The sequence below is a fragment of the Neopsephotus bourkii genome, unplaced genomic scaffold, assembly GCF_033783945.1.
Source record: "Neopsephotus bourkii isolate Nb327-2 ecotype Australia unplaced genomic scaffold, CSIRO-AGI_Nbou_v1 NB_1820, whole genome shotgun sequence".
NCBI classification, from domain to species: Eukaryota; Metazoa; Chordata; class Aves; order Psittaciformes; family Psittacidae; genus Neopsephotus; species Neopsephotus bourkii.
This window is the reverse complement of record NW_026902293.1, coordinates 6809491-6836488: the sequence shown is the minus strand read 5'-3', so window position 1 is coordinate 6836488 and position 26998 is coordinate 6809491. Positions and strand designations below refer to the sequence as shown.

At 37.9% G+C, this 26998-nt stretch overlaps 1 protein-coding gene across 3 annotated transcripts in view; it reads right to left on the bottom strand.

Annotated features, from left to right (window-relative positions):
- Positions 1 to 26998, bottom strand: part of PREX2 (phosphatidylinositol-3,4,5-trisphosphate dependent Rac exchange factor 2) — a 173171-nt gene that overhangs the window by 13281 nt on the left and 132892 nt on the right. For all 3 annotated transcript variants that reach the window (XM_061342875.1, XM_061342873.1, XM_061342874.1), the window contains 3 exons: positions 15000 to 15066; positions 13457 to 13647; positions 1897 to 1999 (listed from right to left, as the gene is read on the bottom strand). In XM_061342875.1, coding sequence (XP_061198859.1) covers positions 1897 to 1999; positions 13457 to 13647; positions 15000 to 15066 — 361 coding nt within the window. The remainder of the gene's footprint in view (positions 1 to 1896; positions 2000 to 13456; positions 13648 to 14999; positions 15067 to 26998) is intronic.

Sequence of the window (26998 nt, the reverse complement as noted above, 5' to 3'; positions counted from 1 at the left end):
GATTTAAAATTACAACAAAAGATTATTACTCTATTAATTGCAGCAGTGATTTCCTGCAAGAGGAAGAATGTGTGAAAAGTCTGGCTTGATATACTAGCAGACTTTCTTGCAGTGTCTGTGGGTGGTATTGAGATACTGGTATCTTTAACAGCTATTGATCACCTGCTGTTTTACTTCAAAGAATGTAGACTCGCTGGCGGCTTCTTTCTACATCTCTATTTGAGCAAGTGCAGCCACTCAAAACCATGCAAGTTACTTTTATTTTGTCTTTCATTTTCATTTAATAAACTGTAGAACCACAAATGAATCAGCATTTTTTAACTGTATACTGAAAATGTACCCCTTGACAGAATACATCCTGCAGGCAGACATATGTAAAACTCTATGTCCACAGCTTTTGATTGCAAAATACCCAGATCTGACTTTTGTCTAGAACGTCAGGAGCAGACATATCAACCTATACATGCAAGTTTATCCTTATACAGCAGTAGCTTTCAAGTCAAGTTAAAGCTCTTTAACTTTAGCAGACCTACACATTCTGAATCAAGAACTATGAGGGTATTTATTAACCACAGAAACTTACTTTGTACACCAAATAATGTGGAAGTTCAATATGGAAAGGAATGAGCATAATCACTTTGATGCACCCATGTTAGGCAGAAGCACTTACATATAATCAGAATCTATAGCTTGAGGGTACCTACAAAATTGCTTTAACAGACTAAGGGCTTGATCTAGTACATGTGTATTTTTGTTTACAGCAATTTAGAATTAAAATGCAGCTGGTTAATCATTTTCATAACTCAACTGTGACTGCTGCACGGAATATGGAGCAAAATTAATGAAAATAATAAAACTAGATTCAAACTAAACACCAGAATTCATAAATCGTGCCTTATCTGTGATTAATTGTTCTGATATTTAGTTATCTTTTTTTTCCACTTCAAAATTGAGTGCATCCTGTACCTTGTTTATGCGTTTGTCATAAGGTTGAAAGCTACCACAGGCTGGGATATATGTTCCATATTCACACAAGAGTGATTAAATCCCCACTCAACTGCTCTTTGCTCAATTGCATAGGTTGAGCTCTTTAATCTTCACTTCATAAGCCTTGTCTAACCACCTCTGGATCATTCGTACTCCTCCTCTGAACTCCTTCCAAGATTCCAAACATCCTTTTGAAAGTATCTGATAAGAAAATATTCTAGGAAATGTGGTGCAGATAGAGCAGAGTGTATCCCCTGCCTTCAGTTGATATTGCCTTTTAATCCAGCATTTTTTGTTATATCTTAGCACTAGGAGTTCATGTTGAGGTGGTTATCTACCCACAACAGCCTCTAAATCCTAATATTTTATTATGACCAAAGAGTGAAAAAACACTATTTTGAAATATGCACATTGTTCTCAGAAATCTTGCCTGGAAAGTTGAGAACTGCAGTATGTATTTCTCTCCTTCCCTCCTACACTTCCCCTTCATTCAGTACATGAGTCATTTTTTATTAACAATACTCAATAACCTAGAGTTACTTTTATGGATATGTACTGAAATTAAGACTGTCTTACTCAACTGACTATTCTCATGTAAGGTGATGCCATAGCAGTTCCTATACAAATATCATAAAATAAAATCATAACCCTGTGAAAATTATGATCCATTTACACATATAGAGAAAGCAAGTCAGTTAAAAACAGCCCATTCCATTATTTAAAAACACACCTTTCAGTCAACAAGAAAGAAAGAGAATTAATAAATCCAACAAGATACCCAAATTATGAAAACTCACAACACTAAGATGGAGGTTAAAAAATTCTTGTCATTCAATTCAAGTCATTCTTGTTTGATGATAACATATCTTGTTTGGAAGCATCAGTTCTTACCCACAGTAAGCACCTTACCTGTTTGCGCATGACATCTGTAGCTTGCATGATATAGCGAGGAGGTAGCCCATGGCTCCGAGCCAATATGATCGCCTGTTCCAAGGTAACACTCAGAGTGCAGCTACAATGAAAGACAGTACGTCAGCTATCTGCTAGCAGTGATCTCCTTAAAATAATTGCTTTTAGATCAATTAGCTTTTTATAAAAGGTTTTCAATGATTACATAGTAGACCTGATCCTTAACTCTCTCCCACCCATGCAGGCATTGGCTTGAATGCTAAAATGTGTCGTAAGTAAAAAGATTTTGAGTGTAGCAAGTGTTCCAGCTGACTTACAACCAAAGGCATTTGCCTTGTAAAAGACAATCCAACTGTGGCTTGGCAAAAGCACGAGAGAGTGACAACCCAAGGATAATTTTTTGTAAGTGTATAAATCCTTTTCCATGTGGTTATGCCCATGTGTCCTGGGTATGTGGAAATTTCCTTCCTTCTGTTGTTTTCAATTTGGTGTATACAGGTCCCTGTTTAGTAATTGCAAAAATGCCTGAAACCAGGAAGTCACAATGAGCGCTCTTTCCAATTTTCATTAGGCGTGTTGCTATGATAGTCTAAACACGATCTTTAATCTGTAAATCATTCTCTGTGTTACAAGCATTAGCTGCAAAGCTATACCTATGTGTCCTGGGTTTAGCAGCAGCAGTCATTTTTTCTCCTTCTTGGTAGCTGGTGCAGTACTGTGTTTTGACTTTCGGGCTGGGAACAAAGCTGATAAAAATGATGTTTTGGTTTGGCCAAGGACTTTGTGAGTCTCATGCTCTGCCAGGGAGGAGGGGAAGCCGGGAGGAAGCAGAGACAGAACACCTGACCCAAACTGACCAAAGAGGTATTCCATACCACAACACGTCATGCCCAGGGGGGAACTGGGAGGTACCCGGAAGGACAGGGGGTCGGTGGGTCGGACTGGTGGTTCGGCGCGTGGTATTGTACTCCTTTCCTTTGCTATTTTCTCTTATCATTGTTGTCATTGGTGGTAGCGGTGGTGATTCGTATTGTACACTAGTTGTTCTTATCTCAGCCCGTGGGAGTTGCATTCCTTCGATTCTCCTCCCCACCCCTCTGGGAGCGGGGAAAGGGGGCGGCAGCCCCTGGGGAAGGGGGGGGGGGGGCGGACTAACGTGGGCCTCGATTGCTTCCAGCCTGGCACCACTCACTGGGAGTAAGTGAACAAGCTGTTTGGTTGGGTTAAACCACGACACCATGTTATCTTTCACCCTCCACTATTAATGCAGACCCTAGCCTTGCTACCAGGATCTTGACATCTTGCCATTAATTTAGCCTGGTTATTCTCATGGAACGTTAGTGCAGTTCAGTCCAAAATCAAGAGACATTTACCCCTTTCAAAAAAGTAAATAAATAAGGCATTCCTTCAAACGAACCATCTCCTGCTACTTTGCCAATATTCTTCAAGTAAACACTTGAGGACAAAAACTCATCATGGTACCACATCCTAACGAAAAGGTTGTAATTGCTTTGTCACAGCAACTGGGAAAGTTTCAGAGCTAAAGATCTTGCTGTAGGACAACCTGTCATGACACCAGACAAGCAGCAGTAGGAAAACTCATTTTGGACATGCCACCTGATTTCAGTTGTCATTGCGAGGACAAGGACAGATAGCTGGTTTCTCATGCAATCACAACCAAAGCTGTACAAGACTCACAGGTAAAGACAACAAAACTGAGTTGAAACCGGGATTTTTTTAAAGCATAACATGTTTGAGATCAGCTATCATCCAAAAGGTGACAGCAGCTCCATTCTGCACCAGTAAGCTGCTTGGTGATTTTTCTGTTCACAACCAAAGTACTGCAATAATCAGAAAGATGAGTTTTAGAGCAAACAACACTATCTCAGCAGACCCTGAAAAAAGCCGCAGATTTTAAGTTCAAATAATAAAATTGAGACACATGGTTAAAATATACTTTTGAGTAGCCTTTGGCAAAATCCTGACCAAAAGATTTTGCACAGTTTATATTATGCACCCAGAACAGACAGTATGTTTCAATCAAACACTCATCTTGCTGAGCAGAAGATCTGTAGGAGGAAAAATGTGTCTGCACTTATTTTCTTACTGAAAAAAAATCACCACCCTGACATGTTTTAAATACCACTTGAGTAAATTTATGGACTGTAAAAAGTTTCACAGTAGTGAGTGTAGAAGATACTAAATTTGATCTGTAGCTTTATTAATGGTCTTTCATTAAAAATTCATAAGCTCAGTCACTTTCCTTGGTAATGAAATAATTTTTATTCCACAGTTTGTTGTGTACACTGACCTCAGAGTTACCTTGAAGCAAAAACCTATTGATCTTTTGTGTTATATTTAAGCTTTAAGGTTTTATATTTAAGGATTAAGGTGCATAATAGTTAAATACTAGGCTAGAAATTCTAAACACTGTGTTTTCATCTTGTATTTGAAAGGTGAAATATTGCACTAATAAAGTACATGCTCATTGTATTTGCCAGCACCAAAATCTAAACATCTAACCATCAGGACCAGACTGTAAAGGAAACTTTGTCCCATTGACAATGAGAAAAAGCAAAAGTATATGAAATCTAATTTGACAGGTGTAATCTAAGCCACAGAAAAAGGGGGGAAATGTCTCCCTGTGGGTATAATAGAGGCTAATGGGCTCAAAGTACAGCTTTCAAACCAACCAGTTAGTAATCCAACTTTCCCATAAATCCCGTCTTCCTGGAACCCAGAAAGAACAGAAAAAATCGTATTCTGCCTGTGATAATCAAGATTAACAAAAGAACTTCCTAAATGAAGCTCAGCTTGACGAATTAGGTGCAAACACTAATCTTGAATTAGAAATGGCTGCCAAACTGTTCCCCATCCAAAACCTGATGAAATGGCTGTTGATCATGGTACGAACCACCTACATTTTGACAATGCCAACCACAATTCAGAAATAAGGTTGCCAAGTTTGTAGATGAAGACAGAACCAGAGTGGAAAAAGCAGAGACAAAGAGTAAAAAGCATAATTAAGATTTGTTTAATGGGCTACTGGAGAGGTAGGCAAAAACTACAGTACAATCCCAAAACACTGAGGCTAAAATTGAAAATCTCACCTTAAGGCAAAAAAAGAATAGTGATTCTAAGGACAGTATTTTTAACACTTATGATGCCAGCACTGATGATGTTAAGTATTATCACACCTCTTTAATGGAACCTTTTACATTAGAGGTGATGCTGGTTAGATACATCCACTGTTTCTTTTAAAATCATGGTTACTTGTTAGCGTATATTAAAAGAAGTTAAAACAGCATCAGTGACTTGATCGCATTTCAATATCCTATTTTATTAGAGATGTAATTTAATATCACTAAATTTTGTGTTTCTTTTAAGGCACGTAAAGGTCTGATGAATGTCAGAATTTAATGTAGATTACTGGTTATGGCTTTTGTCATGTGACTATGAAATAAAGTTACTACTTTCTAAATACTGAAACCAACAACACTCAAATAGCTTCTTTTTTGTTGAGTACTAGGTCAGTGAAATAAAACTGATTATAGAAACCTTTCACGGTGCTATGCTGAACTGATTCACTAATAAACATGCATTCACATGCGGGTGCTTTCTCCTAGTTCTTCAAATATGGTTTTGAATCTGAATATATGTATCTGTTACCACAAATCAAGTTACCCTGCAAAACAGCTGTGAAAGAAACAGACGCACACATAAAACATCAGATGGCAACAATATCATAACTGGAAGTACCTCAGCAATAGGGCTGCCAAGCATAGGGAAATCAAGCAAATGCAGGTTTAAACGAACACAACCTCTACAGTTTTACGAAACAATATGAAAGATGGAAAATCCTCATATAATAAGACTGTTTTGGTGGTTTGAGCAAGGTTCAATATAAAAGACTGTCAGCAAATATGCACAATATGTAATAATCCACCCTTCTGTATTTTGACAGCTGACAAGCAGGTGGCATTAACATTTGCAAAGCAATTTGGAAGCAGGTCCGACCACTGAAAGCTTCTGGTCACTTGAATGCAATCAGCCCAGACAACTAAACATGGAAAATATTACAGAAGAAAACTCCTTTAATGTTCTTAACATTCTGTTACAAGAAGCATAAATCCCGAATCTGTGTATTTTACAGTGCAAACAAACCAAGATCAATTTTCATTCCCTCTCTTTTCCTCTCATCCCTTCTTTTATGCCAGAAAAACAAAATATCCAAATTCATAATCTCAGAATTTATGCCAGTTATAATCACAAATTCCCTGCCTTGACAGATTACAGCAGCAAGGCAGCACAGACGTTTGGCTTTCCCAGCACAACTGGGCTGAGAATTCTTCATTTCACCCATTTGGTTTCCAAGAAACAGAAGGGGCTGCAGCTGCTCGTAACCCCTGCCTGCTATTCCCAGTCTCCCATCAGTCATGACAGTATTGATGTGAAGACTAAATACAAACTTTCAAACATCTTCTGGATCAGACCATCCTGAACAAAAGAGGTTAAACCATCTTCTGTCACCAACAGCCCATTTGTTTCTGATTTAGTGTGATTTTTACTAAAGGGCTGCAAATCGATTGGATAGACACGCACGTACAGTGAAAAATTGAGTTGTAAAAGGGGACAACAGATTGAAATTTTCTAAGAAATAAATTATTTCATGACAGCTTGTTTGATGCCACCTGAAAAGAAAAATAATTTGAGCTCATGTACGCTACCTACAGAGCTGCCATTTGGCAAACTATGTATCTGTGTTACCACAGTAAAATGAATCTAAATCATTCAATTCATTTTCAGGTTTCAGCTAGGATTCCAGCCATCCTACACCCAAAGATGCATCAAAACATCCTGTGGAAAAATGCCCTGAATAGAAATGATGAATTGAAACAAATTGGCTTAGTAGTTACCACCATCAGAGATGCCAAAATGAATTATGTTCTAACTATGTGAAAGGGAAGAAAAAAAAAACCCAACAACACATAAAAAGGATGCATCTATACTTACTCTAATGAAAATTTAAAGCTTCTAATCAACATGTAATTTAATGCCACTGTTACTAATTGCTTTTCTTTCCATACATCATAAGTTAACCATACCTACATTTGACCACCTTTTTAACCAGTTGTACTATTAAGTATTCGTTTCTGCTGTCATTTAAATTAATGCTTATACAGCAGCTATTATTTACACCAGTGTATGCAACAATTAAAGACTTCAGTTTTAAAGTAAATCACTTTGGGGTAAACATTTTTGAGGGGATATTTCTCTATAATTACTTGTGATGGCTGGGTAATACACACCAATTCTGAACAGTAACCCAAAAAAGGAAATAAGCCATGATAAACCTATATAGAAAATAAACTATATTTATATAGGACTATAAAAAACCCCAGCATAATAAGTACAGGTAGGCCTAACTCAAGACCCTCCCACAATTTCTAAGCTGTTCTTAATGTGGGAATATGTCTCCATGCAAGTAAAGTTCAAGCTTGCATTCTCTGTGCCTGTATACTGAAGCTGCTAAATAGAATTTCATCTCACAGGAGAGATGGGTCTTAGACTGAGTCACTTTGTGAAGCTGAGATGCTCCCGGTGTGGCAAGACTGCTGCTTTAAATCAGCCTTGGACTGAACCCATCCACTGAAGGTTAATCCAAAACCTTTGTTATTTTTGCCAACATATGGAAAGCCATTACTCTATGCATGAACTGTATTTATTCCATTCTGATGGTTCAGTAATCATAAACCATGCTTCAAAAAGTAATTACTGTACCACGTAGAAATGGATCCAAAAGATTTAAAGTATCCCATGCTTTTTGTTTGCTCATTTCAGTCATACTTGCAAAAACAAACAAGAAAAATCTAAAGTTAACTGAAAGCCCATGTTTGGCCATTATCTCTTCCTGTGTGTGGAAAGTCTTTTACATTAAAGGCTTCCTTCCACATAAGCAGGCAAGTAAATCTAATGGAAAATTGCGGTTTACTTCCTGTCCTGTAATAGTTCAGATTATTCACACTTTACACCTCAAAAATTAAAGAAAATTTGGACAAGTTTTTACTTTTGTATATTTCAAGAGGATCTATTAAAGTTTTGTTGTAATGTAGCAGTTTTTGTAAGGAAGAATCAGATTCTCCAAAGTCCTGGGCTGAAGATATGACAGTACTGTAGGAACTGAAGCATGACAGAATGATTCTACAGAGGACAGTGATCAAGTTGTGTGTCAACCCTGCTACTAAATGTCCATAACATTAAAAGGAGTTCAAATAGGAAAAAAAAAGAGCACCTTGAAATCCATATTAGTAGCAACTTAGATCCATCTTACTTGTTTCAGTGCATTTTATGCACTTCTCTCCATTTTCAGATTGCATTTCACATGAAAGTGACTCAGAAATTGAAACATGCAGAACTTTAAGACTATAGTCCTTCACATGCAGAGATAACAAAGCAAAAATATACCAGATTAACTATGAAAGGCAAATATAGATCAAAATAAAAATTATCATCACTGTAGAAAATCTATTAGTGCTAAATGTCTTGTTGGTCTTAAGACAAATTCTCATATATTTGACAGTTACATAACCATTTCCAAATTGTAACCAGCACAGAACGAAATACTCTACTATCCTAAATTATTTTACAAAAAGGAAAGTTTGTGTCTTAGTAGGCAAAGTATCAGAAAAATACACCAATTATAGGCAGACATAAAACTGGCATTTAAAAAAACAGAAGGGAATCTTGATTAAATGGGAAGGTAGAAGGAGTAAAAGCACAGTTTAGACCAGATGGCTGGAAAGGAGCAAGGACTGGTCCTTCATCCTGTGCTGACCTGTCTCCTGAAAGTAGTCCCATCGATATGCCAGCGTAAATGTAGCTGCAAAACTTCAAGGAGACTTTTGGTTTGTAACATAAGAGTCATTGAGTTCAGGACAAAATTCCTGATGGAAAATTTTCTAAAATAATCTAAAAGGAAGAATTCCTATGATAGAATGTCTAAAATGTAAATTCAGAGTACCTATTCTTCACCTTGTTTAATTTGATTCACAGAAAGGCAGCTGGCCATGACAGACAGCTTATGGAATTACTCTGCTTTGCTATGTGGAAGATGGAGCAGGTTTAGCTGGATTGCAGGAGCTGTGCCAGCTCCAGGAGACAGCATAATCAACCCTTGGCAAAACCTGCCTCATCATTCAGCTGAGTGTCTGCCAGCCAGAACCCCACTGCTTGAAGGATGGTAACACTAAGGAGAGACTTTCTAGAGGGGAAATTAAAATTCAGAAAAGAAAATAAGACAGTGTTTTCTGTTTGGTTAGTTTTTTGTTTTTTTGTTTTTTTTTGTTCACAGAATACTTCTTTTCTCTTGATCCTCCAGGAAACGCAAAATTTTAAATAAACTTGGGATTTGTTTCATTTGGATGCTTTAAATGATTCCTCTGAGCCTGAAAAGCCTATGGTCCCTGAATAGACTTCTGCAGCTGCTGCACCTAATTTCATTTTGGCATGGAAAGAGACTAGGACATGTCTGTGCAGTACAGTCTCCCTCAAGCAGAAGCTAACATCATGATTCAATAAAATTTAGAAGTGCCTTTCATCACCTACATCTGTACAGAGTGACTGCAACTTCAAACAGAACAAATACAAGTAGAAAAGCAGAGCATTGTTTACAGGGTGACAGCTGACTGGCAGGCAGAAACATAATTATGGATGATAAAAAAGGTAAAACAGAAATGCAAACTACTGATTTCTTGGACTGATTTAGTACTCTCTTCCTGATGTTGATTGACAAGGCATATTCATTTATGATAATCCAAGGGGAGTTTGTAGTATTTGCACATCACTTAGGACAGTGAAGGTTAAAGGGACTTAACCTTAAAGCGACTTTTCCCCCAACCTTGTTTTTCTAGTGATTGAAATACACTTGAAAAGAACTGCTGTCTGAAATAGATATAGGGTTTCAGGCTCTAATGTAAATTGGTAAACATACTGTCATAATAAAAATCAAAGCAAAGCAATCACCAGCAATTCAAAATCCCCAGCATTATCTTGGATACTGGGATGGAAATATGAACTGTGTCAAGCTGTTTTAACCTAGTGCAGTGTAAAAAGCAATTTAATATGGATCACAGTGAAGTCAGAAACCAAGAGACTGCTGATCTAGAGATCAGCAATCACTGTCAATGCAGACAAAGCTGCTGTTTCATAGTTCTTGGTCCCTTCCCCACTGGACTGCCACCCAGTACTCAGGCTATCTGGGATTTGGTTCTGGTTAGAAGGAGGGGTGGCCGACCACCCCTAATAAATCCATTATAGATATTTTATATATATCTTATATATATATATATATATTCTATTTCATATAAGTAAATAAAAAAATATGTAAACTACCTAAGTTGAGAAAACATAGAAAGGGCTCTGCAGTCAGTTCTCTATGAGACAGATAAATTGAGGGAAGGTTCATATATGTACTTTTGTTAAAGTCTACTAAATATATCTAAATTCTGACAGATCATACGGTTTGCTCAGCTCCCACTTCCCAGGAAGAAAAGAAAGATGCTGACCAGCAGAGCACTCTGTACTCTTCCCCCATTACAGACCAATCACAGAAATTAGGGTAAAATGAGGGCTTTTTTTTAAAGGAAGCATACAGAAACTTTGCTCTGAGTTGGTTATTCCTAATTTTCAAGCTGGCAAGGGTGATAAGTGAAGAATATACTTTAAAGGTTAACTTGCAAGGACAATTTACATCTTTCCCCCACCATCTTGCCTAGTAGCATCTGTAGATAATACTAGTTTTCAGCTCATTTAATATCTGTAGCATAGTGTTAAAAAACAGTTATGAGTAATTGGTCTAGGCCTCCAAAATGTGGATTTCTGCAGCTGGTCAAAATCACGCACTTCACAGCAGTTAGTCCCTAAGAACACAGGAGGACAAATAAACTGCTGAATACAGCCAGAGATAAATACCCTCTTTTACTGAAAATCAGTAGCTTGAACTCTAAGGAACTAACTTACAACTTAAAGAGCACTATTTCACAAGATCTTCTGCCCTGATTAAGCAGTATTTAAAAAAACTAAGAAAGAACCCTTCAAGATTGCAGGCAGCAAGCAAAATAACGTATGTCTATGGGACTCAATCACATCCAGCATCTTACTCATCCTTCTTCTGTCCTCATCCCAGGATTTCATGGTGCTGCAAGACAGTTTCAGTTTGCAAAGGAGCAAGGGGTGTAGGTTCACAAAAGCACATCAGAATTTAGCAGTAGAAATGTTGGGAACAAAATTCACCCAGCAAGCCTAGTGGCTGGAGTCAAACAACCTTTCTAGCTAGGCAAAAGCAATTTCAGAATGCCAGAAACTGGAACCTACTCAGTGCTGGGACTGTAGAGGTGTGGCCTTGGGAGGCCAGCAAGAAAAAAAGCAGAACACAAAGTCATTTTATATGACTTCAAATTCCAAGGAAAAAAACTTCTTCATCCAGTTGTATGCACAACAGTAACTTCAGGAAACTGTTAAAACAGTTTCCACAACTTTTACCACTCCAAAAAATAATAGCCCTTTCTAAAAAAAATAGACCCTTTCAAAAGAATTGACCCTTTCTAGTCTCTAAATACATGAGTTTTCTTCTGAACTTTTAGAAATTCCGGGCAAAACCTCTTTGATTACCTACAAAATCTCAAGTAATGCATTCCTTTCTACTGGAGGGCCTATCTTAACATTTCTCTGATAATGCCAAGAGATGATGTTTCGCTCTCTGAAGCAATGGTAGCCACAAAGGCATTATTAACATACAAGTGAATTAAAAGTATCTTGCACAAAAGCCCAAATGGACTCACTTTAAAGCAGAAATAGTCAGGCTTTGGAGAAAAGTGGCTTGCACCTTTGCTTTACATAAATAGGTGATCTTGAATCCTTTACCATGTAGAGGGAATCCTACACATAACATTTATATACCATTCCCACTGGTCATCATGAAATGTCTTGAAATCGAATATGCTGGTTTTCTAGTATTTTGTGGTTTTTAAATATACTTAAAGAGACATTTAATAGTTTATACCTTTGAATTAGCCCTAAGTTTGAGCAGAAAGTCGATGAATAATTTATTCTCAGGTAAGATCAGCTCACATTCAGAATCAAGCACACCACCATTTATTCAGTCACCAAATTATTCTGAATAATTTGTGACCCACACACTGTGGGTGGTAGTTCACTGGGGCTATTAAAATTGCTCTGACTTTATTCCTAAACCGTAAGAATGTTTGGCACAAATTCACTGGCCAATTCAGAACTTAATCCATAAAATCATGATGAAACCCAGAGGTAATCTTTTTCAGCTTTACAAAAAAAAAAAAAAAAAAAGGCAGAATTAAGCCCAAAGTCTTCTCTGAACACATAAGACATGCAACTGAAACAGCATATTATACGCAGTGATATCACTGATGAGGAGTAATACAAATAGTCTGCTGCAAACTCTGTTAAAAGAAATGGCAAGCAGTGCTTTTACACACCTTAACTGTGTTGGCTATATCTGGAATTCCCTGCTTTTCATGCCTGATAATCTGCATTGCAGCTATGTTGCTTGCCTTCTTTTTTTTTTTTTTTTTTCCTTTTTTATATTTCAGCCCAAAGCTCTCTTAAAGAAAGGACATTACTTAAAATGAGATGAAAGCAATGCTTGTTCTAACACAATGTACTGGCAACCAAACCAGCTAAAATAAGGATTTGCATAAATCAGGAACTACGGAGCCCATTTTTAACATAATGCTACCTATAATCTACAGTTTGGAACTGTTATAAAAAGATCAGATACCTAGCATCGCTTTCCTGGTTATGTTGGAGTATTTGATGGCGTGTCTTCCCCCTCTCTAATTGTAATCTTTGCAATTTTTTGGTATAATGTACCAAAAAGAACTGTTATCTGCCCAGCTGGAACATAAACATATGGCTGCCTTTGATGAATATCATTAAGTACTAGAGAGCTCTATGACGCTATGGTCGTATCTCTATTTGTCTATTAAAATCTCTTAGCATTGATGACAAAGATCAGTCAATTACAGCTCAGCTCAGTTTCTGATAATCTGATAATTCAGCCTATAGAACCAGTTGTTCAATCTATAGACTGAACTTCTAGTTAGCATGAGGTACAACTGCAAAAATGCATCTCTCTTCTGTTTCATTTTTTTCTTGAAACAAGCTCTATTACAACTTCCCCTAGCATACTTGTAAATACAAATTTCATAATTTCTTGCCTGTATTAAGAGTTTAATACAGTAGGTGTTATTCATATAGGAAACCTTCCTTTCTGTGCTTTAGCAATTAAGGTTTCTGTCTTTTCCAGACTTGAACAGGAATAATCCATTATAACTCCACAAGGCAAAATCATATTGGTCTTTTCTGTTAATCACTACAAATACACCACAGATCTTCCAAGTGTGTTAGCTATTCAGTCTAAGATATTAGATATTTAGTGTAAGACTAGAACTAAAAAGCAGCAGTCTCCAACCTGCAATGATTGAATAACTGACTGAAACAAAGGGAGGAAAAGAAATTGTCATACCGGTGAACTCCACTGTTGCACATAATGATGTGACAAGCTCCAAGCCTGCTACAGAGTTCGGATGACACTGAGAGCAGTCCAACTCCAGAAGCACTGCATGCAGTGTATGCACAGGCAGCGGTGCGCTTGGATCGGATAAAGGACCCTATGAGTCGGTAAAGTTCATCCAAGCAATTGAGAGGCCTCATCAGCTGCAAGAGAGGAAGAGAAAAAGAAACTTAAATACTTGCTTCTGAAAGCACATGAAATGCTGTTTTAAAGTACATCATCACATGCAGACGGGACAGCAAGGCTGGCTGAGAGTGAAAGCCAAATTCCGTAACATAGATACAGAGCAGTCTTCTGTAACATAACCTATGACACCTTTTTCAAACTTAAATTCTTGCCATCCCTGTTTCATTCCCAGTCCTGCCTACAGAGGTGCTTTCACCTCAAGAGATTGCCATTTCCGTCAAAGGTACTGGCAAAGAAGGGAAGCCATGAAGAGGCAACCTACACCCATAAGCATATACAGGAGGGATGCCAAGACTAGTTAATTAACTCACTGAAAAATCAGCTTGTAATTAAGACACACTGTCCTTTATTTATGTAAATATCTTGTTCCTAATCCTGACTAACAACATGGAAAAAATAAATTAACAGAAGTGACAAAAACATACTACAAACCAAGATCAGTTAACTTTGTAGCTGGACTTAAAATAAACCCAGCATTACTGTACAGAAAATGAATGATCCACCTAATAAAGAAGTCCTCGGACACTTTCATGGGTGGGGCATCCTCCGTGGGTGTCCTCCTTCCCTCCCATGCAGCCCAGCATGGATCCAAGAAAAGGGAATTATCAGCCTTTTAACACCCATGCTGGATGATTCCAACATAAAATGTTAGCCTGTCATGGGGTTCAGATGATGACAACTGTATTCCTCAAGCACAGTAGCTCAATCACTTCAAGTCAGTACAGGCAAGAGCTGAGGAACTTCTTTCCCCTCTGCTACTGGGCTGCAATATGGGCATTAACTCTCCAACAATAGGAGAGAGCATTAAATGAATTTTCAGAGCCCCTGGGATCTCTCAGTCAGAGAGGTTTAAAGAAAGATGAAGGCATTTGAAGAAAACCTAAATGAGGAGGTTCAGAACAAAGCCATCAGAGCAGGATGCTGAAGGAGTATTTCATTTGGAACAGCATTTCCAGTTTTCAGAACAAAGAATTTCCACCTGCACCTGCTTCCCCCCCACCCTACCCTTCCACCCCCTGCACGCTCCTGGAGCAATTGCATTGCCCTGAAAGCACAGTGGAAATGAAAGCTATGGCTCCTCTTCTCAAATACAGTGATACCCTCCAGCCTTTTTAATACAGAACCACATGGCACAATATACCCTTAAAAACACAGGTGGGACAAATTATTGCAAGAGAGCTCCTCCCTTCCATGTCCCCTCCCCACTTTAAATAATTCAGTTTTTCAATGGAATTAAGAAAGCCTCAGAGAAGGATTACACAGTGTGTAACATGCAAAGTCTAATTAGACACTTAACATTGTTATTTACCTTATCTATATAAGCTGCTTTAGATGTTGAATTTGGAGGCAAGTTTGACTTATCCAGATAGAATGCCCTGAAAGAACAAACATAAGGCAAAACCTGTTAGTTGCTTGAACTCCTGAACCAAATGTATGTGACTGTTAGACACCATCCTAACATTTGATTTTTTATTTTTCTTTATTTCATGCTAAGAGAGGGTCAAGCAATAAGATATGGGTAAATAGCCATTATCCCTCTTCCTTTTAAAGTAGTAAACATTTTTTTGTTCTGGAGACAAAAAACTGTCCCTCTGACAGTACAGTGCAAAAGTTTAATGTCTAGTTAGTAGGAAAAAAAAGATCTGAAAGAGATTTTCACCATGAAAACGTTTGTGGCAACTGTCTAGATTTAATACTGACTTTGGGAAACTTGGCCTTACGTAAACAACGCCTCAGCTAAATGCATTACAAACTTTTTTTATATTAGCTGTACTTCACTGTAATAATATGAAACCAGAATCCCAAACATGAACCACAGCACAGAGAGAGAAAACATGCACAAGCTCACAATACAAATAGAAACAAAAAAGCAAAAACCCTACAAGGGGCAAATATGCATCATACAAGCAAACTGGCATTTGCAATTCCTTCACCATGCATGCATGTGCAAGTAAGAAACAACTGCCTTTCTTTACAATTTCTTTGAAAATGAATTAGTGCATGAAAGGAAAAGCTGAAGAAAACTGTTATATACCTGCAGAACACAAATGCAATAGAGAAACCATGCTTACTGTATCGGGTTTATCTACTGTGTACTAAAGTTCATCAACACACATTCTCCCAGTTCCTTCTATAACCTTTCACTTATCAATGAACAGTACTAGAAAGAAGTTTCTATAAAATGAACAAATGCGATGTGCTGTTTTAAAAGACAAAGGTTGGCTAATTTCTGTGTGGCACAAAGGAGGCTAACACTCTGAACAGAGGGCTTCCATGCTATCCTACCCTAGGACAGGAAAGCTCTTATTCAGCACCAGAAAGGAAGAGCTTTAGCAAAGAGCACACAGGCAGCACAGGGCTTTTCTGTCTCCTTCAACTCAGAAACCCTACAGGACTTATTTTCTTCTTTCTACCTTATAAACAAATTAATTGCTCACCACAGATGAGCTATCATTAAACATCTCATAGACCAAGGAAGTATCTTACATCTCTCTATGATAAGACCAGTTTCTCTGCCTCTGCAGAATTAATTAAAACAGAAATTGCCCCTACCTATGGCATCAGGGTTGGACCAGATGATCTTTAAAGGTCCTTTCCAAACTAAAGGACTTTGTGACTCTCCGATCACAAAATTCATTCTGCTGGTTGAAAAGCTCCTAAAATCTGCTGGCGCAACTGAAAAGGCTTCCCTGCTTAGATGAGGCATTCAGTGAGAACCAGGCAACAGCTACCACTGCAACAGTTCTGAACAAGGTTAAAATAAAACTAAATGAGGAAACCCCACTGAACTAAGGAACATGCAAGACAAAAAACCGCAACACAGATTCCCCAGTGGAAACCTCAGGGTTCCACTGATCCAGCTCCACTGCCCATGCACAAGGAGAAGACCTGACTAAAGACCACAGCTGACCTAGGCAGGAACTATGGAGTGTGGTAACCAAATTTTGGTTGCAATAAAACAGGAAGAGAAATGCACTGAACACTGGAAAGAATACATCCTTGCATCTTAACTCTCAAATGACAGAATCACCTGGACCCTGCAGTCACTAAAACATTGATTCATGTAACATGCACAGATAAAAGTTGCCCTCCCACCTTTTTTATTGGTTTTATCTGTGAGAGAAGTTATTCATGTTGTTAATACTTGAAGGGCAAGGGTGCACATTGCAGATCTGAATATCCGTTTATTCTTCAATAATCTGGAATAAATGAGCTGATAAAAAGAAATCCAAGAACCTTTAATCCTAGTAGATTTTCTTTCCTATGGCTTTGCAGTTTTGAAAAGCATCTTCTCTCAAATTTAAGGTTTGAATTTATCCCCTAAGAAGGCACAGCAAAACTAATCTAGCTCTGTTATTCCATTAAGCCTCTTGCATGATCCAAAATGTACTCTATGTCAGAGGAAGCTGGAGACTATTGGAAGGAAAAGAGGTTTGCAGAGAAAATTACTCATAAATCACTTTGAATGGCCACAGCACATAAAAGCTTCCTCAGCAGCAGTCCAACCTTTTTCGCTGTTAGCAAAGCTAAAAAACAAAGCATCACCCTACCATCCACTGAACCATTATCAGACTGAAAGCCTATACTGTTTTTTCCTACATGGCACAAGAAAATCTGTTCATCACTCTCATCCTCTTCGGACTGTTATTTAAGCAAATTCAACTGCATTAAATGAAACCAGAAACCAAATACAGAACAGTACACACATTAATGGAGTACATGGAAAATGATCAACTCAGGGTACAAAATAAAGCAGCATGGACACAAGAATGGGACATACAATTATAGGAATAACTCCATTAATTCAGTCAATTATTCATTAACCTAAAGAACAAACAAAAATTAACTATACACAACATTAATTTTAAATACCAAAACATCCCGTTACAAATGAAACTATCTCCCCCCCTCCCCAATCAGATAACACTCCAGATGTTTCTCAAGTGCTTTATTTTCATTGCTTTTCATAAGAATTTCTTCAGTATTTTACAGAACATGACAAACTGTGGACAGCATATAAATTTCCAAAGCACTTCATTTAATTACTAAATGCTTGTTAAGGTCCTTAATCATATTTTATTGTAAAAGTTAATGGCAATCTTGGCATGGTGCCCAATTTGGACAGTATCTTCTAATCCATTTGAAATGAACAAGAATGAAATCATAGTCCTTTGTCTGCGAATGCGATGCCGGTTTTGCCTCACCATTCCTCTAAGCTGAAGCAGGAAAGTCTTGCTTAAAAAAAAAAAAAAAAAGGTAGAAACTCTAAAAGGCATTAAAACTGCAGGGGATTATTGCTGTGTTCCACTTTTGTAAGATACCCCCTATGCAATAATATCAGATAATGTCAGTCTCAGAGAAAACTTTCACTGGAATGAGGTAACAAACATCTTAGGGTTCAACAAGAAGAATGTTTCATAAGATGAATGCATTCCCAAGACATAAAATCCTGAAAATATGAACTATTGAGAATTGAATTTAAAGGAGGCTCCAAACCTGCAAAGACACAAATTCCTGAGTAACTTTGTACATGCAAATAATACAAAGCAAGCCAAGCTTCTAGTCTTGCTTGGTTTGTTGTTGCAGGAAACACATAGGGTAAACCTATATGTTGATCATCTTCAAAATACAAAAAGAGTAAATAAGTGATTGGAAGGGGAGAAAGGAATAGGGAAGGTAACTGGGTTATGGCATTAAATAAAGGCAAGTTTGGGATTTTGCTCTAGAAAGGATTTGCTTTGACGTTATAGCAGAGAAAAAGTAGTATTTCATATTTTCTTCATCACTGTGTCACGCATATAGAAAAATTTGTACTGCCTTTAACAGAGGATAGAAATATAATTTAATTCTACTTGATCTGCATCAATCACAAGATGTTCAAGATCATGCTGTGACAAGGACGAGGGATGATGGTTTAAAATTAAAAGAGGGGAGATTCAGGCTGGACATTAGGAAGAAATTTTTACAGTAGTAAAATCCTGGCACAGGTTCCCCAGAGAGGTGGTGGATGCGCCATCCCTGGAAATATTTAAAGCCAGGCTGGATGTGGTTCTGAGCAACCTGATGTAGCTGAAGATGACTCTGCTCACTGCAGGGGGGTTGGACCAGATGAGCTTTGAAGGACCCTTCCAAACCAAACTATTCTGATTGCTGAACAACATGGCAAATGATACATCAGTACAGAGACACAGGGTCAGGAAGTGTTATAGCTGGTGTCGCTAATTCTTTTCTTCAGCTCAAACTACAGAGCAGCTATTTATGACATAGATAAACAATATCTTCATGTATTTGAGTATATATGCAAACATACTTTGATATTTCTTTAAAAACAATTCTGTGCTGTGCCATCTGGTTGTTAACTATATAGGTGAGCATGTGTATAGTGTGTTTATCATATATACAATATGCACGTTTAGAAATACATTTTTATGTATGTATAAAAACCATATAAAACTATATATCTATAACACATACAAATTCAACTGTTTCTACAGTACAAAGTATCAATAGCAGAAAACTATTTGCTGACACATAAAAAAAAAAGAATATAAGTGTTTTACATGTTTCTTCCACTAAGTGGTAAGTCTTAATAAATGACGAGTTGCCAAGTACAATTAACATCTCAGCTCATACTAAGACCTAGTGATTTTAAATGATGTATCCTAACATCTGTTAGTGATAAAATCACTACAGTGTCATTAGTAGTTAGAGAAAGGCTTAATCATAACAAGGGAAAACCTTCATGACAGTATCATGATTTTAAATCCTCAAAGAGCATACCTGATAATATTCTCACCTTCCACAACTTGGGCAAACCAAAGTGCAGAGCAGAAAATTTTAACACCATGGAGCTCTGAGCTTACCATGGGTAACTCATATTTCATGCGTAAGCAACTCAGTAAACCCCTCCTTTGTACTCGGCCCTGGTGAGGCTGCACTTCGAAGACTATGCTCAGTTTTGGGCTCCTCACTACAGGGAAGACATTGTGGTTCTGGAGTGGGTCCAGAGAAGGGCAACAAAGCTGGTGAAGGGTCTGGAGCACAAGTCTGATGAGGAACAGCTGAGGGTTGTTTAGCCTGGAGAAAAGGAGGCTCAGGGGAGACCTTGTCCTCTCTACAACTCCTCTCTACAGGAGACCTACTCTCTACAACTACCTGAAAGGAGGCTGTAGCATGGAGGGTGTTGGTCTCTTCTCTCAAGTAACAAGCAATAGGACAAGAGCAAATGGCCTCAAGTTGTGCCACGAGAGGTTTGGTTGGATATTAGAAAAAAATTCTTCACTGAAAAGGTTGTCAAGCACAGGAACATGCTGCCCATGGAAGTGACTGAGTCACCATCTCTGGGGGTGCTTAAAAGACATGTAGATGCAGTGCCTAGGGATATGGGTACTGGCAGTGTTAGGTTAACAGTTAAAGATATTAAGGGTCTTTTCCAACCTAAATGATTCTATGATTCCTGGCTTATTCCAGGTACAAAGTGACAAGCCAGCTTTTGTCAGTTTCTATTGTAAGTGTAAGCAAACAGAACTGTGGGAAACAGTGCAATCTATGGAGAGGAGAATGTGACTAGAAAGTGAGATAAGCAAAATACACAGAGAAAAGAAGAGTATAATTAGATTTTGTCATACACAGAAATACCAACAAGCGGGGAGTGGTGTTAAGAAAATTTCAAGAAATGAAATTTAAGAGCTTTCTTAGAAACTGTTTGCTTTACTGAAGTAGACTGGGAGCACAACTGGGACACAGATTTTCAACCCTGGAAAACCAAATTCCTAAGAAACTGGACTCTTAAACAGAGGGGATGGTGCTTCAGAGTGCAACCCCACAGCACCAGGCTAAACTACTGGTCTCCCACCAACTGTAAAGAAGGCATTTTGAGAAAATTTGTGTTTGGATGAGTACAAGTACCTGAGGTGCAAACTAAAGAGGATGCTTGAAAAGGAAGAGCCCTGCTACCCCACCAGGTATATCACAGCTCTACTCACAAACCTTTATAAACACACAAGCAAGGCATCATAGAAACGTGAAGACAGAAAATCATGGCTGAGAAAAATAAATAGGGCAAAAAAAAAATACCATTTGCTCTATATAATGCTCTCCATTTTTCACACACTACATTTTAACCACTTTTCTTCTAGGAATCTCTATCTACTTCCAAGATCACTTGAAACCAACATATTTGTGATGTGAAAGGGAAGCTTTTGGGCTACAGACCAGTTACAGCTGCCTTCTTGTTTCTCCCATCATTATCCAAAGAGCCAAATCCACACTGAATCCATTAGTACTAACTAATTCCTTCCACATTTGCCTTTCAGACAATAAACGTCTCCTTTTTGGCTTCTCATATTCCAGACAGGGAATACACTGTTAAAAAAGACAACATGCCAAATAGTCATTGGGTGGTCAGGGTTTATATTCCAGCTACAAGCTGTACAAGTTGTAGTCTTGGGCTGGCTTCCTATCAGTGATGAAGAGCGAAAGAAAAGGCTCCACCTCTGATCACTGCAGATACACGTTGTCTGCATTTGCAGAGGATGAAGAGAGCAGAATCAACCAGCTGTCCAGCTCAGTGAGCAAAGGCTCAGTACACATAGTCTATCAAGACACATAATTTTCAATTTCAGAACATTACCTCTGATAAACACTGATTATACTGTGTGAAAAGTCGAAAGAAACAACAAATTTACACTCACAGAAAGAGCACAGTACTGGAAAAGAAAAAAAAAAAACCAACAAACCTAAATTCAGGCCAGCTGGCAGTGTCTGTTAGACCAGCTAGGCAAATTTAATTTACTTGTCCAGGATTTCTCTATTTGCTCTCTCTCCTTCCTTCATTTAGATGAAATGAATCTTAATTTCTGTTCTAACTAAAATGCTTCTCATTATGTTCATCAGGAGACAAATTTAGCTATTATTTCCTTGCTATGTCCTTCAGAGAGAATGCTTAATTTTCAATCTCTCTTTCATAAAGATTCTGCATTTAGAAAAGTGTTCAGCCACGAGTATCTAGTTCATTTGGAATCTGATTCGGAGAAAACTCCAGGAACAAACTCGCCAACGAAGTTTTCAAGCTGACAAGCAGGTATTCTTTATTGCGGCGCCGGGAGACACAGGGGATAGCTCCTCCTAACGTGTGTCCCCCAGTTGCCACACAAGCCATCCTTTTATAGTCCCTGGGCATACATACATATCATGAGGCTACATATGGATTACATCATTTTCCAGAAAGGTCCCCGCATGCGTAGAGAATTGTGGTGGTCATCTCTGAGGGTCGTTTACTTCTTCCAACAATCTTCATCACTTCTGGCAGCCTTTGAAGCACGCGCAGTAGATGTTCATACCAGTTTAATTGGTTCGTTAGCACCAGAGACATAATAATCCTCCTATCCTCCTACTTATCAGTTAGTTTAACTGTAGCCCATCCTGGACACCTGCAGTTCCCAGATACTCCTTATCCCTGTGTCCTGTTCTTCTAGACTGTTTTTCTTAAAACTATGTCAACTGTAACGATTTGTCTTGTGAGAATTCTCAGTATGTTCTCTAGCTGTACTCTATTTTTTTCTCTATGTATCATGCACCTCAGTAATTTTCCATTGCTACAGCTACAAAGCCATCAAACTTAACATTACTTAAAACTAATTCTAAAGGTTTCTATATTCCATTTTGTGATTCTGTGCCCCCCTTGTCTCAAATTCACCCCTTTTTCTGTCCTTTTGCAAATTCTTTTGCAACATTTTATATATTACCATTACCATCAAAAGTCTTTTTGAAATAATTTCCCGCTTCTACTTGGTGCTTAATTTCATTCCTTTTCCAATCTTCATAATTTATCATACACCATTTACAACACCAGAGGGAACATTGTACCATACCACAAGTAATCAATATTAAAATAATTAACATTAACATTCCTGCAACCAGTTGCCTCAACCAGGAGAGATTAGGTAACCATGAAGTTAACTTTTTCCATATTTCTTCAAAACCCCAGGAGGTGTCATCCATGGCCATTTCATGAAATATCTTAGTTTGTTTCCAAATTTTCTCCAGATCTGTTTCAATTCTGCCACTTTAGTCTGTATAGGAACAACAACTTTCATGGATTATATAACAAACCCCTCTTTGTGATGCCAGTAACATGTCTAGAACCATTCAGTTTTGTAATATCACCTTAGATAGCCTAGTTATCTCTTGTTGTTCTGCCTGGATTATATCAATGTTTTTACTTTGCATTTCCTCTATGGTTGCTGAGATATTTACAATTGCCTTCTCTAATTCACTTACTGCCAAAGATGGAATTAGCCATCTTACAAAACTATGAAATGTGGTGTGCCGTTCAATAATAGGGTTAAACCCTCGCTTAATTTGTTTAGCCAAACTTCTAATCCAGGTCCCGGAAGGATACCTGTCAATAGTAGTAAAATTGGGTATTACAGCACCTAAGGTGCATGCCCCCTTCCAGCTGGGGGGGTAGAATCTTATAAGCATTTTCTCCACATAACCAATACCATCCTTTCCCTTTAGGAACAGGCCACCACTGAACTATGATACCATCTATATTAATAGTATGATTGCAATTTGAATGGTGACCTACATCTGTGGCATTTAAACAAGCATGATCTCCTACCCTCGTTCCTGGTGTAATACATCTTTGTGCTCAGGTATAATATTTATTACCTGGATTAGGATTAACTATTCCAAATTTTAACCTTTCCCTTGGAGGCAGATTGCTAGTGTTCACCGACAAATTTGTCCATGAGATAGTGTTAGGAACTGGAACTCCGGTTAATGGAAGGTCCGGATATTCTCCTGAGTTAGGCAACTGTGCACACACTCAACAGTCACTATGATTAAAACCTTAGCAACATTCTGCACTAATTTCAGGTATAAGTTCTGGTCCTAAGCTTGTGCACCAGTTATCATACGAGTCCAAATTAAGACCAACGCAATTTCATATGTAAGGGTCCTGACGGTTCAATTCGCCATGTATTCTCTGGCTCTGGTGCTTTCTTAATTCTTGAATAATGTATCCAAGCAGGTTGTTCCTTTATCTTCACTGCTGTAAAGGTGGTCAATAATATCTACTGCAGTCCGCTCCACTTCTCCTGTAGAGGATCTCCTGAAAAATTCTGAACATACACCCAGTCTCCAGATCTGAAAGGGTGAATCAGACAATCCAACCCTACTATTCTCTTATTTATCTCCTCCAATAGTTTTCCCAGCTTGATCAGAAACTGTCGGAGATAGCCTTCTCCCTCTTCCTGAAGACTTTCCCCTTTAAACTGGGACTGATACGGTCTTCCACACAAAATTTAAAATGGACTAGCTTCTTCTTTCGACCGAGGTTTAGTTTGAATTCTTAATAGAGCCAGTGGTAACGCCTGGTACCAATATAAATTTGTTTCCTGACTCATTTTACCAATCTGTTGTTTAATCAGATGGTTCATCTTTTCTACTTGCCCACTGGCCTGAGGCCTGTATAGAACATGTAGTTGCCAATCAATTTCTAATTTTTTGCTAATTTCTTGTAACAATTTTGCACTAAAGTGCAAGCCTCGGTGGGAATAAATTGCCTCTGGTACCCCAAAATGAGGTATTACCTCGTTAAATTATATTTTAATCACTTGTTTTGCATTATTTATCCTACAAGGGAATGCTTCTGGCCAGCCTGAAAAAGTATCCATTAACACCAACAAATATCAATAACCCCCTTTTCTTGGTAGTTCAGAAAAATCTATTTGCCACTGCTGTCCCACACAACTTCCTCTACCAGTTGTCCCAATTTGATTTCTATTTTCGGTTTTAGGATTATTATTAAGACATAGCTGACATTGTTTTGTCACTAACTGAACTGTGGTCTATAGATTCCTTCCTACAATTTGTTTGTCTAAATATTTATGCAAAGAGTTGCTACCCCAATGAGTTTTATTATGTTCTTCCTGAACTAACTTCCAGAGCTGGTTATAGGGGATTACAATTCGCCCATCAGGTATCTGAACCCAACCCTCTTTATTTTCCTGTCCTTTTAGACCCTCAATCAAACTACATCATAAAAAACTTAAAAGGCATTAGTTTTACAGGTTTCGCAGTCTTTTAAACGACATGATAAATTTGTTTATGAAGCATTGCAGTCCAGTTTTATGGTTACTTTTTTAAACACAAAGCAATATATCAAATGCCTGGTATTGAAAATAGGAAAACAGTTTTTCACTTGCTTTATAAATATCCCACTATACAGAAAAGGAACTATTTTCACAGACTAACTCTCTGGAACCTGCAGCTCTCCTCAGGTTAAACTCCTCTCTGAATTTGATGGCAATGACAAATACTGTTAATGTTGCTCACTAACATGTCGCTCAGTGACTTAGGCAGACATGAGAGAAAGAGCAAGACTAAAATCACAGGACAACAGCAGCACAAGGACAAACAGCATAAGATCCTTAACCACATGAGAAATTTGGTTTGGAAAAACTTTCCAGTGGAAACAGTGGGGGAAGGAATCTGCCAGTTTTAAGGTGGATTTTAATGCATTTATTTGAGGAATTTATATAAGATCTGGTCTTTGTGATAATGCGGGTATTGCCTTGAGGACCCATCAGTTAGAGACAGACAAGCTCTTTCTTTCATAGTAATTAACTATCTCTAGAGTGGATATATCCTTTTTGTCACTGTACCTCATTTATACCAAAGTAACTATTACAGAACTTTAGTTTAGCCTGAAGCCATAAGTGCCATCACATCTATTTTCTGCTTTAACTAAATTATACAGGATACAGAAAACATCAGCCTGCCAAGAAGCCTGCAGCTTGAGAGGCTGCTGTGTGTGTATACGTATGTGTATAAATAAAAAAGATGATATATTCCTCAGACAGATTTTGTTCCATGCTTACATAAATTCTAGGGGTAGAAATAGTTTCATTTTCTTGTCTTTTTAAAAATAAAAAGAAAAAAGAAAACCCAATAACATCAAAACCTCATGGATTATAACATCCTTGAATAAAGAATTAAGCTGAATTTGCCATCATTCTGTGGAGAGCTACTTATGCCATAAAATAAATACAGGAGGCTTAAGACAGAGAAACTATTTGAACTTGCATAGTAAATGAAACACTTTAAAATGACAAATACTACATTCGGTGTAATCAGATGCTCAGTGTAATGAGGGTAGTTAGCTAAATCATTTGTCATCAGATTCACTGATTATAATTGCTTCCTTAGAGTAACAGGCTTGCATTTACCTCCTAAAACGATATCCAAGGAAGCAGCAACATAGGAAAAAAGAAATAAATCAAAAACCCCCCAAAACACAACCACAAAAAATGCAAAAAAAAAAAAATGGCCTTTTCCCTTTACTGCTTTCTTTAGTTTTTCTTCTATTATGACTGTACAACAGACTACAAAAGTAGCTGCCAATAACCCTGGACACAGCTGACTTCAAAGAATAGTTCCAAATCACACAGAATGAGAGGCAGGAAGGAAGGAACATTTTTTCCAGACATTCTTTGTCTATTGATGCACAGACAAGTTAATTATTACACAGTGGTAATTAGCACCCACACCAGTGGCGGGGATGGAGAGCAATCCTCAGCTGTCTTTCCCACAGCGTGAGCTAATCTTTGGAGTGAAGAACTGGGTCATCATATAGTCAGAGGTTTAACAGAAAACACCATGCTGCAGTTGAAAGAAAAGCAGAGCTCTCTTAACTTCATTTATTATTGTGCTTATTTCCCTCTGAATATTCCCAAACCAAGCCACCACAACTCTGGAAACCAAATTTTAAAGATGTTTGGATGTCTAAATGCAAGCATAGGTGCTGAAGAAGCATTAAAAATGCTTATGAATCTAAAAGCCAGTGATTTCACTAATTTCTCATCAGCTAAAAATAGTCTGCATAGACGATTCTGGAATCCAAACAGGTATACTGATGTATAGCAAAGCATACTGCAGAGCCCAGAAGCCTGAAACGTACTTGGTACAGCCACATCCCTGCACCCCACTGAATGACTTGTGCCCTGACAATCCTCTCTGCCTTTGAAATACATCCTTTTTGTGCACAGACATGTGAAAACTGCATTTTAATAGAATGTATAGTAGGTACCCACTATTTCCAGAAAGAGAATTCACAGACAGAAGGAGAAAAAAAGACTAATCTGATAAAATGCCAAATACACACAGAGAAAGGAAGACTAGAAGAGCAAGCGTCCCTAATACTGTAGGCTGAAAGTCCAAACCTCTGATAACTTGGGCAAACATTATGTAAGTTTTCATCCCCACACTCATCAAGGTGCATTTAAAAAACAGCTTACTTCT